The sequence below is a fragment of the Bos grunniens genome, chromosome 12 (genome assembly GCF_055505025.1).
Source record: "Bos grunniens cultivar Pamir isolate PY7600 chromosome 12, Bosgru_T2T1.0, whole genome shotgun sequence".
NCBI lineage: Eukaryota > Metazoa > Chordata > Mammalia > Artiodactyla > Bovidae > Bos > Bos grunniens.
The window spans coordinates 71268319-71285363 of NC_141176.1; the positions used below are offsets into that span (position 1 = coordinate 71268319).

The 17045-nt window shown below is 41.4% G+C and overlaps 1 protein-coding gene across 1 annotated transcript in view; it reads left to right on the plus strand.

The window, feature by feature from the left end:
- LOC147361871 (ATP-binding cassette sub-family C member 4-like) overlaps positions 1–17045 on the plus strand; it is a 448560-nt gene that overhangs the window by 352295 nt on the left and 79220 nt on the right. The window contains exons 29-31 of the mRNA XM_086328628.1: positions 2223–2302; positions 8315–8465; positions 15878–15997. Of these exons, the coding sequence (XP_086184754.1) occupies positions 2223–2302; positions 8315–8465; positions 15878–15997 (351 nt within the window). The remainder of the gene's footprint in view (positions 1–2222; positions 2303–8314; positions 8466–15877; positions 15998–17045) is intronic.

Sequence of the window (17045 nt, forward strand, 5' to 3'; positions counted from 1 at the left end):
TCTGATTGCTGTGGCTAAAACTTCCAAAACTATGTTGAATAGTAGTGGTGAGAGTGGGCATCCTTGTCTTGTTCCTGACTTTAGGGGAAATGCTTTCAATTTTTCACCATTGAGGATAATGTTTGCCTTGGGTTTATCACTGTCTGTTCTCTTAATGTTTCTTAGTGCAAGAAGTAACTGTTAAACTTTCTGACCTCACATTTTCTTCACTCAGCTCATGGGTACATAAGAGTTTAGCTTTTTTTTTTAAATGATATTTGATATTTAGTTAAGTTTTTGTAGTTGCTATGTGGGGAGATGTTTTTTCTCATTGTTTTTTTTTTTTTCTTTTCCTTGTATTCCACAAACTTTGCTAATCCTCAGTCTCTCAGACCTTAAGTAACCCACATCTGGTAAAAGTTAAAGGGGTGGTTTTCATGTACTGTTCATCTCTGGGTAGCCTTTTCATCTTTAAAAAAATTCCATCATTGCTTTAAACACTTTTTAAGCTGAATTGTATTTATAGTGTTTCCAAATTCTGCCTATGTTAAATAGTTATACTCTTCCACTGATTAAATCATATACATGTAAACTATATCTTTAGCATTTTTTGACATATATTTTCCTTATTTTGGTATTATTACTTTGAGAAGTTAAAAAATGACCATGTAGGGCTTCCCTGGTGGTCTAGTGATTAAGAATCCATCTGACAATGCAGGGGTAACTGGTTTGATCCTTGGTCTGGGAAGATTCCACATGCCGTAGGGCAACTAAGTCTGTGCACCACAACTGCTGAAGCCTGTGTGCCTAAGGCCCATGCTCAGCAACAAGAGAAGCCACCACGCTACAACTGGAGAAAGCCCATGTGCATCAATGGAGATCCAGCACAGCCAAAAATGAAATAAATAAATAAATCTTAAAAAAAAAAAAAGTCTATGTAGATCACAAAATTCTCTAGAATATTTGAAAAATAACACATTTGATTTTAATGTTCCTAAAGCAGAACTGATTAAATAACCCAACCTCTTGCCCCTCGAAGCTTGGTGTGGGAAACAGCAGAAAGGGTGTCATGTGGCAGCTTGGTGGAAATGCAGACTCTCTGGCTCCCCTAGCACTCCTTAGTCAGAATCTGAATTTTACCAGTTGGACCTCCTGTAGCGCCTGGTGGACTTTCCCAGGGGATGTGATGCTGCAGAACCTGGGGGTCAGAATCATCATCTCACCTTGGTGGTTGAGCGCCTGGTAACTTACCTGGCATTGTGACTGGGTTCTTTCACCTGCAAGAGCCTATTTAATCCTGAGAATTACCCTCTAAAGCAGGCATTCTTACAATATTAGAAGAGCTGTCACCAGATCTGCCAAAGGTGTCACTAAAAGACAGTTTCTGCATCTGTATTTCCTAAGTCTGAGTAGGGAAATTTGAGGCCCAGTCTGTAATGCTGGCCTGGCCAAGGGAGAAAGCCTCCAGTGACTCCAGTTCCTGGTGTGGGCACACCCTGTGCTTCTGGTGAGCCAGGCACCCTGTGGACAACAGAAGAGCCTCACATCCCAGCAGCAGTGGAAACTCAGCCCCCAACCACTGCTCATTCACCAGCCTTTTGTGGGTTGATGTGAAGGGCCTTGGGAGGAAGTCATCTGTGACTGAAGTCAGGAAGAGCAGATAGAGGTCCCACATCTCATCTGCAGGCTGGCTTCCTGAAGCTTCAATTACAAATGAAGCTCAGAGGGGTAGATAAACACATTTCTCAGGGTAGATAAACACATTTCCCTGGATACAACAAAATTGATTGTGTGTATATATGTATTTGTGTAGCTTCAGGGTTGTTTGAATTAAATCATTACAAGCAGTGGATATTAGAAATTCTCATCTTCCAAATCTGCAGCATTTAGAATATACTGTTTTAGTGGATTTTGAGAAGGCAAATAAAATCAAAGATAAGAAGCACTTGGAATGAAGCTTTAGATGGGATGGATCTAAAAGGAGGGAAAATTCTAAAATCCATCAACCCTTCCAAAAGGTTCCCTGCCCTCCCCCACCCACTTCTATTTGGTGGTATTTTGGTTTCTTTTTAGGTATTATCCTATTTTCTCCTTCTTTGCCACTGACATCAGCTTATTTCATATGATTCTGAAATATATTAAATAAATATGTATTTAAAACATTATTTTATTTGATTATGAATTGTTTGTCTTAAAGGGCCTGTCTGGGTAAGAGAGTAATTTCTCATATCCTGTTCTTACAGGAAGAATTTTAAATCGTTTCTCCAAAGACATTGGGCATATGGATGACTTGCTGCCTGCATCATTTCAAGAGTTCATCCAGGTAGTGTATCAGTCTTGTCAGAGTTCTCACAGGGAAGAACAGAGAGCCTGTTTCTCAAGGCCTTTTCACAGGGGTTGAGGGTGGGCCTTTCAGCCTGGTGGTGTGTCCTTTAATCTTAAATAAATGCCATAAATGTGAGAGAAAGGTGCAGCTGTGATTGGGAGGCCGAGTTAACATGAGTAACCCCTGGGGCAGGAGTGGCTACTCTGTCACATCAGGGTTTGTCTGAAGCAGCGACATGCTGGGTAAGTGGTTCACCCTCTGCCTCCCAGATGTCTGGTGTGGATTCCCTTACTGTGAGCACATTTCATAATAGAAACAAGTACCTCTCATGAAAAGATAGCCAAGATGAACTAAATTGTGTATTGTATTACCATAAAGGACAGATGCTTACTGCACCTTTTTTTTTTTTTGATAAAGCATGTGTTACAAAGAAAAGATTAATAATAATGTGGTGACCAATAATACTTGAACAAAAACAATCCTTGTTGTTCACTCGCTAAGTTGTGTCTGACTCTTTGCAACCCCATGGATTGTAGCACACCAGACTTCCTTGTCCTTCACTATCTCCCATAGTTTGCTCAAGCTCATGTCCATTAAGTTGGTGATGCCTTCCAACCATCTCATCCTCTGTCACCCGCTTCTCCTTCTGTCTTCAATCTTTCCCAGCATCAGGATCTTTTCCAATGAGTTGGCTCTTTGCATTAGGTGGCTAAAGTTTTTGAGCTTCAGTATCAGTCCTTCCAATGAATATTCAGGGTTGATTTCCTTTAAGATTGACTAATTTGATCCCCTTGCAGTCCAAAGGATTCTCAAGAGCCTTCTCCAACACTGCAATTCAAAGGCATCAATTAAAACAAAAACAAAAACAAAGGCATCAAATCTTCAATGCTCAGGCTGCTTTATGGTCCAACTCTCACATCCATCCATGACTACTGGAAAACTCATAGATTTGACTATATAGATCTTTGTCGGCAAAGTGATGTCTTTGCTTTTAATGTGCTGTCTAGGTTAGTCATAGCTTTTCTTCCAAGGAGCAAACATCTTTTAATTTCGTTGCTGCAATCACTGTCTGCAGTGATTTTGGAGCCTAAGAAAATAAAAGTCTTGTTACTGCTTCCTTTCTTCCCCCTTCTATTTGCTACGAAGTGTAAGGACTGGATGCCGTGGTTGTTTTTTGAGTTTTGAGTTTTAGCACATCTTTTTCACTCTCCTCTTTCACACTCATCAAGAGGCTCTTTAGTTTCTCTTCTCTTTATGCCATTAGGGTGGTATCATCTGCGTATCTGAGGTTGTTGATATTTCTCCTGCAATCTTGATTCCAGCTTGTATAGAGTCTTAACTTTCCTATTAATATTCAAGAATGTTAACACTAAGCCCCATCTCAGTACAATATCCAGCTAATGGAATTTCTCCTCTAGGTGTAGTTATCATACTCTGCAAACTAAATAATTATTCTGAATTGTGAAAAATCACCATGTACTTTCAAGTGAAAGATTCATCCAAAAAATTATTTCTATTTATTCATGTGGATTCATGATTTCTGATAGAATTCCCCAACTGATGTGCTCCCAATGGGAAATAAGCATATCAAAATAATGGTTCCCCTCATTTCCTGGAGCATCAGGTATTGGGTCACTTCTTCTGGGTCAACATGTTTCTTGTTGTACACATATCATTGTCTTTGTGCCATGGTGAGACAGAAGTACAGAAGCACTGGCCACGGTAATATGGGCCATCAGATGGGCCTGAAATCCAATCAGATGGGGAGAATTGTGTGTGTAGCTAGGATTAGGCTCCTTGAAATTCCTGAGAATGTGGAAGAAAAGAAATGAGACTGGCTTCAAGGAAGGGATCTCTGTCGCACACAGAAATCTGCTGTTTCCTTCTTCAGAGTGTTGACTTTTTGCTTGGATACTATTTTTGTCTCCTACAGCTTCTGTTAACAGTTTCAGACAGCTGGCAATAAAAGATTCATAAATGTATATGCATAAATAAATTTAAATATAAACTTATGCATTGTATATATGTTAATATAATATAATATGTAATATCCACTATGAAAGTGAATGTTTCTCAGTTGTGTCCAATTCTTTGTGACTCTGTGGACTATACAGTTCATGGAATTCTCCAGGCTAGAATACTGGAGTGGGTAGCCTTTCCCTTCTCCAGAGAATCTTCCCATACCCGGGACTGAACCCAGGTCTCCCACATTGCAGCCAGATACTTTACCAGCTGAACCACAAGGAAAGTCCAATATCCACTATAAGGCTGGTTAAGGTATGACCTGTAAATAGAAATAAAACTCTTATAACAAGTCTATTTGAATTGCTTCAGAATTAAGGAGCATGAAATCTGAAGGACCTAATTTAAGAACTTTTGAGAGCAACAGTTACAGGTATTTAATGGGGACTCAAGGAAAAAGTATTGGCACAGCTCAAGTGGAGCCCTTCATTTTGATCTAACTCTTCTTCCTAGGTTATCTGCCATGCTGGGTTGGTCATAAAAGGCTCTCACCTGGGAAGAGCCAGGCTATTGAAACTGGTGAATATTGTCCAATAAAATAATGTGAATCTACTAAAAAACTGTAATTTGGATTTTTTATAATTGGCATTTCAGAAGACCTTTTTTCCTGACAACTACTGATGGCAAACCTCGTGACTTTACTTAAGATCACACACAGAAGGAAGGACCCCTCCCCATGAGAAAAAGGCATAGCAAGGTGGGATGTATTAGTTAATCCTATGGCTGTAAGAAATTGTTCAACTGTAAGTATAATAGAAGGGAGGTCAGACAGACCTATATTTCTCCACTTATGATTGGAATTTGTTCCTTCAGATTCTATGCTCTTCATTCTGAGTTTTATATTGATACCACAGCAGATGGGGAGAAACAGGAAAAGCATATGTCTCCATCCAAATAATGCAGTTTGGTTCACAAGGGCTCCTGGACACAGAGTCACAGTTCTGGACATTCCCTTCTCCTTTCAGGCTCCTCTGCATACAACTATGTCTCTGGGATTCCCCGAGTACAGATTCTTCCTGTCTTTCTTCATGACCTGCAGTACCTTCCTAGGAAAACTTAAGACAAACACTTACTCTCCTAGCTTATCATTTTCTTACCTATAAATGGAAATGAAAGTTCTTGCTTTTCTCATTCACAAATGGTTGTGAAGAGCATCTGAGAAAACTTATCTGTAAGAGCTGTGAAATGATAACCCAAGTCTCTGTGATATAGGCATTACTCTGCTAATGCATCCTCCAGAGATGTGCTAGGAACAACTGCCCTGGACAACAAAGTGTGGAGGCCCTGGGTTGGTGAACAGGGGGTGCTGGTTCTAAGAGGACACAGAACACCTGGTGCTAACTTGGATAAGCTATTTGACCTTCCCAGCCCAGCTCCCTTTTGGTCAAAATTTCCAGGAATTGTGATTGCTACCCCAAATTATTCATGTTGTTCTCTGTTTCTCTAGCCTGTGAATTCAGTTGCCAATCTCTTCTTCCAAGTTTCAATAAAGGATTCACATGTTCTTCCCTGTGTTTCCCCAGTGCCTTGTGCAGATCACCATGGAATTGTATCCATCTGAGATCATAAACTCTGGAGGCATTGGCCCAAACTCTGTGAATCTGCACGTCCTCAACTTTCGACCTCCTTTCATAGCAGGCTAGATACTGAGATAGATACTACACATAGATACTAAGTGCTGGTTGCATTCCTATCACCTGAAACTTTTCACCAAGGTATCATACTTTTCCTGATAAATAAATATGGATGTCTAAATCAGCATCTATCAATGATTTGGGCTTCTATTGTACCTGCTGTGTTTTTAGACCAAGATCATTTCCCAAGATAAAATCACCTCATGGAATGATGTGATGCTTAAGTGAATGATTATGGAACTCTTACCACAGTGCTGTGCATAGAGTAAACACCTGGTAAATGGCACCCCCTGTTGTTATAATCACTACTCCTTAAAACAGTCATTTTTATCATAATGATAAATAATTTAATGTATATCTATAGGATAAAATAAAAGAAAAACTTCATGTGTTTTAAGTTGTTTCTTTATTATCAAATTCTTCCCCAGATTTCTAGGAAATGCCAAAAATTGGTTTTATCACATTTCTATTGTCTGCTCTTTATAAGGCACGCTGAAGGACTCTGAAATTCCTTAAATAAGGTATTTAGAAGAAAAATTTAAGATAAATTAGGAGGCTCAAATAAGTAAAAATAATTTTCCTGGACAATAAATATTTGGCTGTATGTTGGCAGCAAGTTTAAGTATGTCCTAATGGTTCGTGATGTAGACTCTGGCTCCATGGCTCAGGCTTTGTGGTTTCCATCAAGCTCCTTTTCCCTTCTCTGTGCCTCAGTGTTCCCACCTGTAAAATGAGATAAGACTATTACTTGATTGGGCTATTGTGAGGGGTAATAAATTAATACATGTCAAGTACTAAATGTGTAGCCCTGTACAGAGTCAGCACTCAGTAAATGTTAACTATGGATAGAAAACCAGGAAAGAAAAATTTCAACTTCCAAAAGTCACATTTGTACTTTTTACTCCTTTACTGGACACTAACTTTGTAATTAACCACTTCTTTATACCTACCTGTGTAACTGAGGCTTCTGGTTTGCTCATCTGTGATGCCTGATCATTCATATCTAGTAATACCTACTGAAAGTGAAAGAGGAGAGTAAAAAAGTTGGCTTAAAGCTAAACATTCAGAAAACAAAGATCATGGCATCTGGTCCCATCATTTCATGGGAAATAGATGGGGAAACAGTAGAAACAGTGTCAGACTTTATTTTTTTGGGCTCCAAAATCACTGCAGATGGTGATTGCAGCTATGGAATTAAAAGACACTTACTCCTTGGAAGGAAAGTTATGACCAACCTAGATAGCATATTCAAAAGCAGAGACATTACTTTGCCAACAAAGGTCCGTCTAGTAAAGGGTATAGTTTTTCCTGTGGTCATGTATGGATGTAAGAGTTGGACGGTGAAGAAAGCTGAGTGCTGAAGAATTGATACTTTTGAACTGTGACGTTGGAGAAGACTCATGGGAGTCCCGTGGACTGCAAGGAGTTCCAACCAGTCCATCCTAAAGGAGATCAGTCCTGGGTGTTCATTGAAAGGACTGATGCTAAAGCTGAAACTCCAATACTTTAGCCACCTCATGCAAAGAGCTGACTCATTGTAAAAGACCCTGATGCTGGGAGGGATTGGGGGCAGGAGAAGAAGGGGACGACAGAGGATGAGATGGCTGGATGGCATCACTGATTCGATGGACATGAGTTTGAGTGGACTCCGGGAGTTGGTGATGGACAGGGAGGCGTGGTATGCTGCAATTCATGGGGTTGCAAAGAGTCAGAGATGACTGAGTGACTGAACTGAACTGAACTGAATACCTACTGACTCATGATAGTTTAGGGTTCAAGTCCTAGTCTCTCTGAACCTCAAATATTCTCTCATCTATTAAAATTAGTAATTCCTACCTTATAGGAATTAGGCTACTAAGTGTATTAAAAGAGCGAATACCTAGAAGGTTCTTAAGGTATTTGGCACACAGCAATCATAGAATAGAGCTTCCCAGGTGGCTAGTGATAAAGAATTCACCTGCCAGTGTAGGAGATGCAGGAGGCATGGATTTAATTCTTTGGTCACGAAGATCCCCTGGAGGAGGAGATGGAAACCCACCCCAGTATTATTGCCTGGAAAATTGCCTGGAAAATGCCTGGAGAGAGGTGCCTGGAGGGCTGCGGTACATGCAATTGCAAAGAGTCGGACACGATTCTTTGTCGGACATGACTAAGAGCACACACACAAAATCTTGCAATAAATATCATTAGAACCACCTATAATTTTATTTGTTTGGATGGCAAAGCTTGCTGTACTATTTCAATACATCTTTTAAGAAAAGAAGTTTAATCCCAACAAAATAGTCCATTAAAGTTTATTCTTGAAAAGAATCCTTGATAAAGAGGCCCCTGTATCTGTTTTTCACTCTTCCAGACATTTCTACAAGTGATTGGTGTGGTGGTTGTGGTGGTGGTGGTGATTCCTTGGATTGCTATACCTGTGATTCCCCTTGGCATCATTTTCTTAATTCTTCGGCGATATTTCTTAGAGACATCACGAGATGTGAAACGCCTGGAATGTTCAAGTGAGTACTGGGACTCTCAGGCTGGGATGGCAATGCAGGTTGGCTGCAATTTATACCATAATTAACCACACCCCTGAAATCCTGCAGAATATATCTTTTGGAATTTCTCCCTAAGTCAGCATTAGGTATTTGTATATTATGGGACCTGGGAGTCAGTATGACCCTTAAGCCAAGTTGAGCTGGTGACAGGTCAGCTGCAGCTTTGCATTTTAACACAAGGATGAATATGAGCACCATGAGGAGAGGGGCCATTTCTGTCTTGTTCATGACATACTTCCTAACACAGAACAGCCATCTAGTAAACAGTTTTCCAAAAAATAATATGTTTCATCATGTTGGTACTATTGTATAAGGAAAATAGAAATTTTTCTTCCCTTGAAGTTACTAGAAATGACAAGGAAAGGAAAATATTAAGGAAAGGAGGCATCAGGAAATGTACTCATATGTCAGAGGTGATATTTTTAGAAAATACACTCTTTCACATACTCCTAAAATGGTAAGTAAGTTGTAGTTGTTAAGTGTATTGATAAGATAAGCCCTGTTTTCTCCAGGTTTGCTTTTTATCATCACCAGTATTTGAGATGATGTCACACTATGGTAACCCCTCCCCAAGACTGTTCATATAAATGATGCTGGAAAAAATCCCTTTAAGAGGACCCAGGAGGCAGATCTGTTTAGTAGTTTTAATTTATTACTTTTAGTTTATCACTCCATTCAGCTTCCTAGTTTTAGAATAATGGGGAACATTATTTTATGATTAATCATTCTGTTCTTCAGGTAATCACAGAGGATGAAATAATTCAGAATTTATCTCATCATTAATGCACAGACATATTTAATCAATATTAAAACAAAAAATTATAATGAAAGTATAATTGCTAAGTATTTTTTAAAAAGGTATAAGGACATCAGACAGAAAGTAAAGGAAGAAGATGTTTGTATCAAAAACCTTAAACATGGATACTTCAGATCAGTTCAGTTCAATTGAATCACTCAGTCGTGTCTGACTTTTTGCAACCCCATGAATCACAACACGCCAGGCCTACCTGTCCATCACCAACTCCCGGAGTTCCCTCAGACTCACGTCCATCGAGTCAGTGATGCCATCCAGCCATCTCATCCTCTGTCATCCCCTTTTCCTCCTGCCCCAAATCCCTCCCAGCATCAGAGTCTTTTCCAATGAGTCAACTCTTCGCATGGGGTGGCCAAAGTACTGGAGTTTCAGCTTCAGCATCATTCCCTCCAAAGAAATCCCAGGGGTGATCTCCTTCAGAATGGACTGGTTGGATCTCCTTGCACTCCAAGGGACTCTCAAGAGTCTTCTCCAACACCACAGTTCAAAAGCATCAATTCTTCGGTGCTCAGCCTTCTTCATAGTCCAACTCTCACATCCATACATGACCACAGCAAAAACCATAGCCTTGACTAGACGGACCTTTCTTGGTAAAGTAATGTCTCTGCTTTTGAATATGCTATCTAGGTTGGTCATACCTTTCCTTCCAAGGAGTAAGCGTCTTTTAATTTCATGGCTGCAGTCACCATCTGCAGTGATTTTGGAGCCCCCAAAAAATAAAGTCTGACACTGTTTCCACTGTTTCCCCATCTATTTCCCATGGAGTGATGGGACCGGATGCCATGATCTTTGTTTTCTGAATGTTGAGCTTTAAGCCAACTTTTTCACTCTCCACTTTCACTTTCATCAAGAGGCTTTTGAGTTCCTCTTCACTTTCTGCCATAAGGGTGGTGTCATCTGCATATCTGAGGTTATTGATATTTCTCCTGGCAATTTTGATTCCAGCTTTTGTTTCTTCCAGTCCAGCGTTTCTCATGATGTACTCTGCATATAAGTTAAATAAGCAGGATGATAAAATACAGCCTTGATGTACTCCTTTTCCTATTTGGAACCAGTTTGTTGTTCCATGTCCAGTTCTAACTGTTGCTTCCTGACCTGCATACAGATTTCTCAAGAGGTAGATCAGGTGGTCTGGTATTCCCGTCTCTTGAAGAATTTTCCACAGTTTCTTGTGATCCACACAGACAAAGGCTTTGGCATAGTCAATAAAGCAGAAATAGATGTTTTTTCTGGAACTCTCTTGCTTTTTTGATGATCCAGCGGATGTTGGCAATTTGATCTCTGGTTCCTCTGCCTTTTCTAAAACCAGCTTGAACATCTGGAAGTTCACGGTACACGTATTGCTGAAGCCTGGCTTGGAGAATTTTGAGCATTACTTTACTAGCGTGTGAGATGAGTACAATTGTGCGGTAGTTTGAGCATTCTTTGGCATTGCCTTTCTTTGGGATTGGAATGAAAACTGATTTTTCCAGTCCTGTGGCCACTGCTGAGTTTTCCAAATTTGCTGGCATATTGAGTGCAGCACTTTCACAGCATCATCTTTCAGGATTTGAAATAGCTCAACTGGAATTGTATCACCTCCATTAGCTTTGTTTGTAGTGATGCTTTCTAAGGCCCACTTGACTTCACATTCCAGGATGTCTGGCTCTAGGTGAGTGATCACACCATCGTGATTATCTGGGTCGTGAAGATCTTTTTTGTACAGTTCTTCTGTGTATTCTTGCCACCTCTTCTTAATATCTTCTGCTTCTGTTAGGTCCATACCATTTCTGTCCTTTATCGAGCTCATCTTTGCATGAAATGTCCCGTTGGTATCTCTAATTTTCTTGAAGAGATCTCTAGTCTTTCCCATTCTGTTGTTTTCCTCTATTTCTTTGCATTGATCACTGAAGAAGGCTTTCTTATTTCTTCTTACTAGTCTTTGGAACTCTGAATTCAGATGCTTATATCTTTCCTTTTCTCCTTTGCTTTTTGCTTCCCTTCTTTTCACAGCTATTTGTAAGGCCTCCCCAGACAGCCATTTTGCTTTTTTGCATTTGTTTTCCATGGAGATGGTCTTGATCCCTGTCTCCTGTACAATGTCACGAACCTCATTCCATAGTTCATCAGGCACTCTTATCTATCAGATCCAGGCCCTTAAATCTATTTCTCACTTCCACTGTATAATCATAAGGCATTTGATTTAGGTCATACCTGAATGGTCTAGTGGTTTTCCCTACTTTCTTCAATTTCAGTCTGAATTTGGCAATAAGGAGTTCATGATCTGAGCCACAGTCAGCTCCTGGTCTTCTTTTTGTTGACTGTATAGAGCTTCTCCATCTTTGACTGCAAAGAATGTAATCATTCTGATTTTGGTGTTGACCATCTGGTGATGTCCATGTGTAGAGTCTTCTCTTGTGTTGTTGGAAGAGGGTGTTTGCTTTACTGCAAGTTAATACCAACTTAACTTTCTAGAAACCAAGCGAAGAAGAGAAACATATTGAGCTTCATTGTTCTCTGTATCTGCTAAGTGGAAAAATCTAAGTTAATCAAGACAAAGGAGTTTTTGGTGGTGAAATTTGTGTGTTTCATTTTAAATAATAAACTCTTGAGAGGCATTCATCCTATGTATTTGTATAAAGTACAGTTGGTGTCATAAAAGCTATAGAAAAAATTTTCAGTCAAGAGAAGCAGCTCAACTCCCATGAGGTCTGGGTTTTGTGAGGTGTTTGATTGGATTATGGAGCAATAGAGCTCAGATGTGTGTGATATTTTGCTGATGTGATTTGGTAGGATGGTAGGACCTGGGAAAACAGAATAGAAGTGATGAGCTCCATTCAGTCTTTTGTGTAGACAGGACTTCAATCATTTTATGATTTGAAGTCAGTCATGAAATGGAGTCATTCAACAGTCTTGTTCAAAGGAGGTTGTTCCATTCAAAGAGAGATTGTTCCAGAAGGAAGGTTTTTCAGAGATTTTTTGGCTGGAACATGGGCCACTTCCCATCCACATGGAAGTGGAGAGAAGGGCACCTTCTGAGGCCTTTTTCAAAAACAGTGCAGGATTTCACCTGGAAAGTCTGAGAACTTTTTGGCCCCATCCCTGTGGAGTATTTAGATTTTTTGCAACCAAGTAGGCTGCAACAATGTTAGACAGTAAATTCAATCCAAATACCCCCTCCTCCACATCCCAGGTAACCAAATGAAATGGGGTGTTGATTAGAACTCTTTATGTTCTCTCTCCAGGTTGTGGGTCTGTGCCATAAATAATAATACCACTTTTTTTTTCTATGCAGTAACTAATAGTATATCTTAAGGCCACTGCTGGAGCCACCAGCAAAAAGGATCACTATAACCAGAAGGCATAAGCCTACTTCATTCCTGTGCTCTGAAAAACTGCTAAAATCCCGAGGTTTATATTCAGATCCAACTGCCTACCTTTGTGGAGCATTATGTTGACTTTTGTCCTCTTAGTGACAAATCTGCAGCTGATCATAATGGTTTTTAATTTTTATAGAACTGAGCATAACCAAGATGCAAAACCAGGATGGCATTTGGTTGCATTTCTCTAGCCAAACCTATTCATTTGGCAGTGCCTGAGTTATGAATCTGTACCAAATCCTATCTGTAAAGATTCCATGATCAACTAGCAATGTCTTCCAGGGACATTGGTGAGGGAGGTTTAGCACATGTGCCACATATATTCAGACCACGGATCCTCAAGTCTGCTGTTTTAAGGCATTCTCATGCCGGATTCCCTGGGACTTTATTCAACCTAAGGTGCTTAGTATGCTGCTGCTGCTGCTGCTAAGTCGCTTCAGTCGTGTCCGACTCTGTGCAACCCCATGGACTGCAGCCTACCAGGCTACTCTGTCCATGGGATTTTCCAGGCAAGAGTACTGGAGTGGGGTGCCATTGCATTCTCCGGCTTAGTATGGTGTATGGTAATGGCTAAGGCTGTTGGATGTTAGCTAAGTAAGATTTGAGGGTTTTCTGAAGGTAAACAAAGTCTGGAGAAAAGTGCATTTAGTCACGTATGGACATCCTTAACCCTGATTATTCTCCCTCTGAGACACTGCTGTTATGATTAAAGGCACAGCCTTGGAAATAAGACAGAATTGGGTCTGACACTCAGCTCTATCACTTAGGTGAGTTAATTTACTTAATCTTTGGCAGGAAGTACTCTTAATTCCTCAGCCTGGTTTTCCCTCTGACACAGGTATACTAATACATGCCCCCTGGGGCTCTCTGGATTTCTTAAATTGAAGCTTGTAAAATACTTGCTGTGCTGTGCTGTGCTTAGTTGCTCAGTCATGTTGACTCTTTGTGACCCCATAGACTGTATCCCACGAAGCTCCTCTGTCCATGGGGATTCTAGGCAAGAATACTGGAGTGGGTTGCCATGCCCTCTTCCAGGGGATCTTCCCAACCCATGGATTGAACCAACATTTCCTGCCTTACAGGTGGATTCTTTACCATCTGAGCCACCAGGGAAGCCCATAAATACTGGAGCAGGTAGCCTATCCATTCTCCAGGGGATCTTCACAACCCAAGAATTGAAACAGGGTCTCTTGCATTGCAGGCAGATTTTTTACCAGCTGACCTACCAGGAAAGCCCCAAAATACTTGCTAGTGACTACCAAAGGCACCAGAATTTTGAACATGAGGGTATTTAAAAAACTGTATTTATTTGTTTTTGGCTGGCATGCTGTGATTCATGGGGTTGCAAAGAGTCTGACACGACTGAGAGACTGAACTGAACTGAACTGAAATCTTCATTGCTATGCGGGCTTTTCTCTAGTTGTGGTATGCGGGCTTCTCACTGTGATGGCTTCTTTTGTTTCAGAGCACAGGCTCTGTGGGGCTTGGGCTTCCAGCTTGTGGGTTCAGTACCTGTGGCTCCCAGGCTCTAGAGCACAGGTTCAATAATTATTGTGCAACAGTTTAGTTACTCTTTGGCATATGGGATCTTCCCAGATCAGGGATTGAGCCCTTGTCTCCTGCACTGGCAGCCAGATTCGCATCCACAGAGCCACCAGTGAAGTCCAAATGTGAAGGAATTAAGAACATAGTAACAACTGGCAGTTTCCACATAGATAAATGATAAGCTGCAGCAAGGCTGCCACCCTGGGGTTTTTTCATGTGGTTCCCTGCCCCTACTCCCCGCCCCCCACACCCCAGGGAAGATCTGCAGTCTAGGTGGAACATGTCCCCAAGTGTCCTCAGGGTTGTGGAGACACAGCCGTATGTCATGTAAACTGTAGGGTTACACGTGCCTATGACTTCTGACTGATGTCATGGCTGTTATATAGTGTGCTTCAGGATTGTGGTCTCAGTCTTTATGGGGAAAAAGGTGTTATGTTGGGCAAGGTAAGACCAGAGCCTTAGCATCCCCTCTCCTCATGTACTAGTTAATTTTCTTTGCAGACCCTCCAGTTCCCTCGTTCTGGCATCCTGCTCACCCGTAGTGGGGTTTTAAAGAAACAGGACAGATTTTTCACAGGTCAGCTTTCCCTCTGGCCCACTCTAACTCTTGGGCATGAGGTGAGGTAGGTGATGGGATGTTTGGTTCCCTGGGGTTCAAGGCTGAGATGACATCTGGTTTCTAAAGTCGACCCTGCCCTCCATCCCCCCTGGAGAGAATCAGCTGCACTTTGATCTCCTGGTCAGGGAAGCAGGTGCAGGAGGCCACGCTGAAGAGTTTGTTCCAGGAGTCTCCCTGGGGGAACAGGCACATCTACTTCCTGCTCAGAAGCCTTGTCTGTGATGAATAGTGTTGACGTCACATTTGCTCTGGAAATCACAGCCTGCTTCTAGTGAGTTTTCTGTGTTCTCTGAAGTTGGACTCTTGACATCCTCCTGACAGTGTGATGGGCCTGAAATTCACCTATGTCATCACTGTGAGCCCCTGCTTCCAGAATAATTGAGTTCTGGGGTCTGGTTGGGACACCTGCTGGGAATGCAGAAAAGGCCTGAAGAGAGTTCCTAGCCTTTGTTATTTGGAGCATGAGCTCAGTCTTAAAAGTGCTGTTAAAAGTTCATATTGCTATTTTAAAAGTGTAAAGTTAAAGCTAAAATAAATACAATTAAATGTTACTCAATAGAATAAGGGCTTCCCAAGTGGTACCAGTGGTAAAGAAGTCACCTACCAATGCAGGAGACTAAAGAGATGCTGGTTTGATCCCTGGGTCAGGGAGATCCCCTGGAGGGGGGCATGGCAATCCACTCCAGTATTCTTGCCTAGAGAATCCGATGTACAGAGGAACCTGGTGGGTGAGTCCATAGGGTCGTGAAGAGTCAGACACAATTGAAGAGACTTAACATGCATGCACAAAGATAGACTCAAAGAGAATCTTTCATTTCTAGGTCATTAAGGTGAAGCTTGACGTGAGCAGGAGTTTGAGTGGCACATGGAGAATTCTCTCCAGAAAGGGCGTCATCCCTTCTCCCCCAGGCAACCCAACCAGGAATTCCACTGTGCTGTTTGGCAGAACGTGCAAACACAGCACACGGAAGGCAATGGGTTTCCTTGCATCCAGCCTCCCTGACTCTCTGTCATGTGTTTGTCTCTGCTTCCCCAGCACGGAGCCCAGTGTTTTCCCACTTAGCATCTTCTCTCCAAGGACTCTGGACCATCCGGGCATACAAAGCTGAGCAGAGGTTTCAGGAACTGTTCGACTCACACCAGGACTTGCATTCAGGTCTGTGAGTTTCTGGAGATGATTTCAAAGGATGAGATGTGCTGTCGTCTGAGGCTTGACCTCCCTTTCGGGTGGTCTTGCTGGCCAGCACCTCTCTCTGTGCCACCCCACGTCCCCCTCTGCACACCTGCCTCCCCCACCCCTTCCTCTCAGCATCCCCTCTGTGTGCCTGTCTTCCCTCTTCTCCCTAGACCGACTTCCATTGTCCTTCCATCATGGTGTCCTATGGCTTTCTGTCCCTTTAGGACAGGAGTCAGTATACTTTTTGTTTTTCAAACAACAGATAGTAAATATTTTAGATGTTGTGTGCCATTCTATCGCTGTTGTAACTTATCAACTTTGCTGTTGTAGCACAAAAACAGGCAAAGATAATACATCGGCAAAAGCACATGACTGTGTTCCAATAAAACTTTATTTACAAAAGCAGGTGATGGCCATTCTTGGCCCACAGGCTATAGTTTGTCAACTCTCTTTTCAGGGCATGCAGGGCAGCAGATTTGGTTGAGGTAAATCATTACCTAATTAACAGATTTTTAACTCACTTGGTTTATATTATTCCGAGTATTGGTAATATTTTTCCCTAGGTAGAAATTTCAGAATTCCCTCTAGATCTGTAAAGTCCTGGCCCATCTCTCCAGTCTTTATTGTATCTTAAAGATAAAATGGCATTTTGAAAGTCACATGCAGATCCAGTTAGCTCATGGTTGTATAGACGCTGGCTCCTAAGAATAAACACTGTGCAGGGCCCTGTAGTAAGGTGGAGGTGCTGAAAACAGCATGTGAGCTGTGCTCTCTGCTGTCACAAAGCTGGAAACAGTTGGCCCTGAGAGAGGATGAGCCTCACATCGAGGCCTAGCACTGTAGGAAATGCACCAATTTGACCATTTTTCCATTTTCTCCATTGTGATCATATTACTGTTTATAACCTGTGAGTTGAATTTTTTTCTTATTGAAGTACAGTTGATAAACAGTAGTATGTTAGTTTCAGATGTACAGCAAAATGATTCAGTTTTATATGTGTACTTTTTCAGATAATTTTCCATCATAA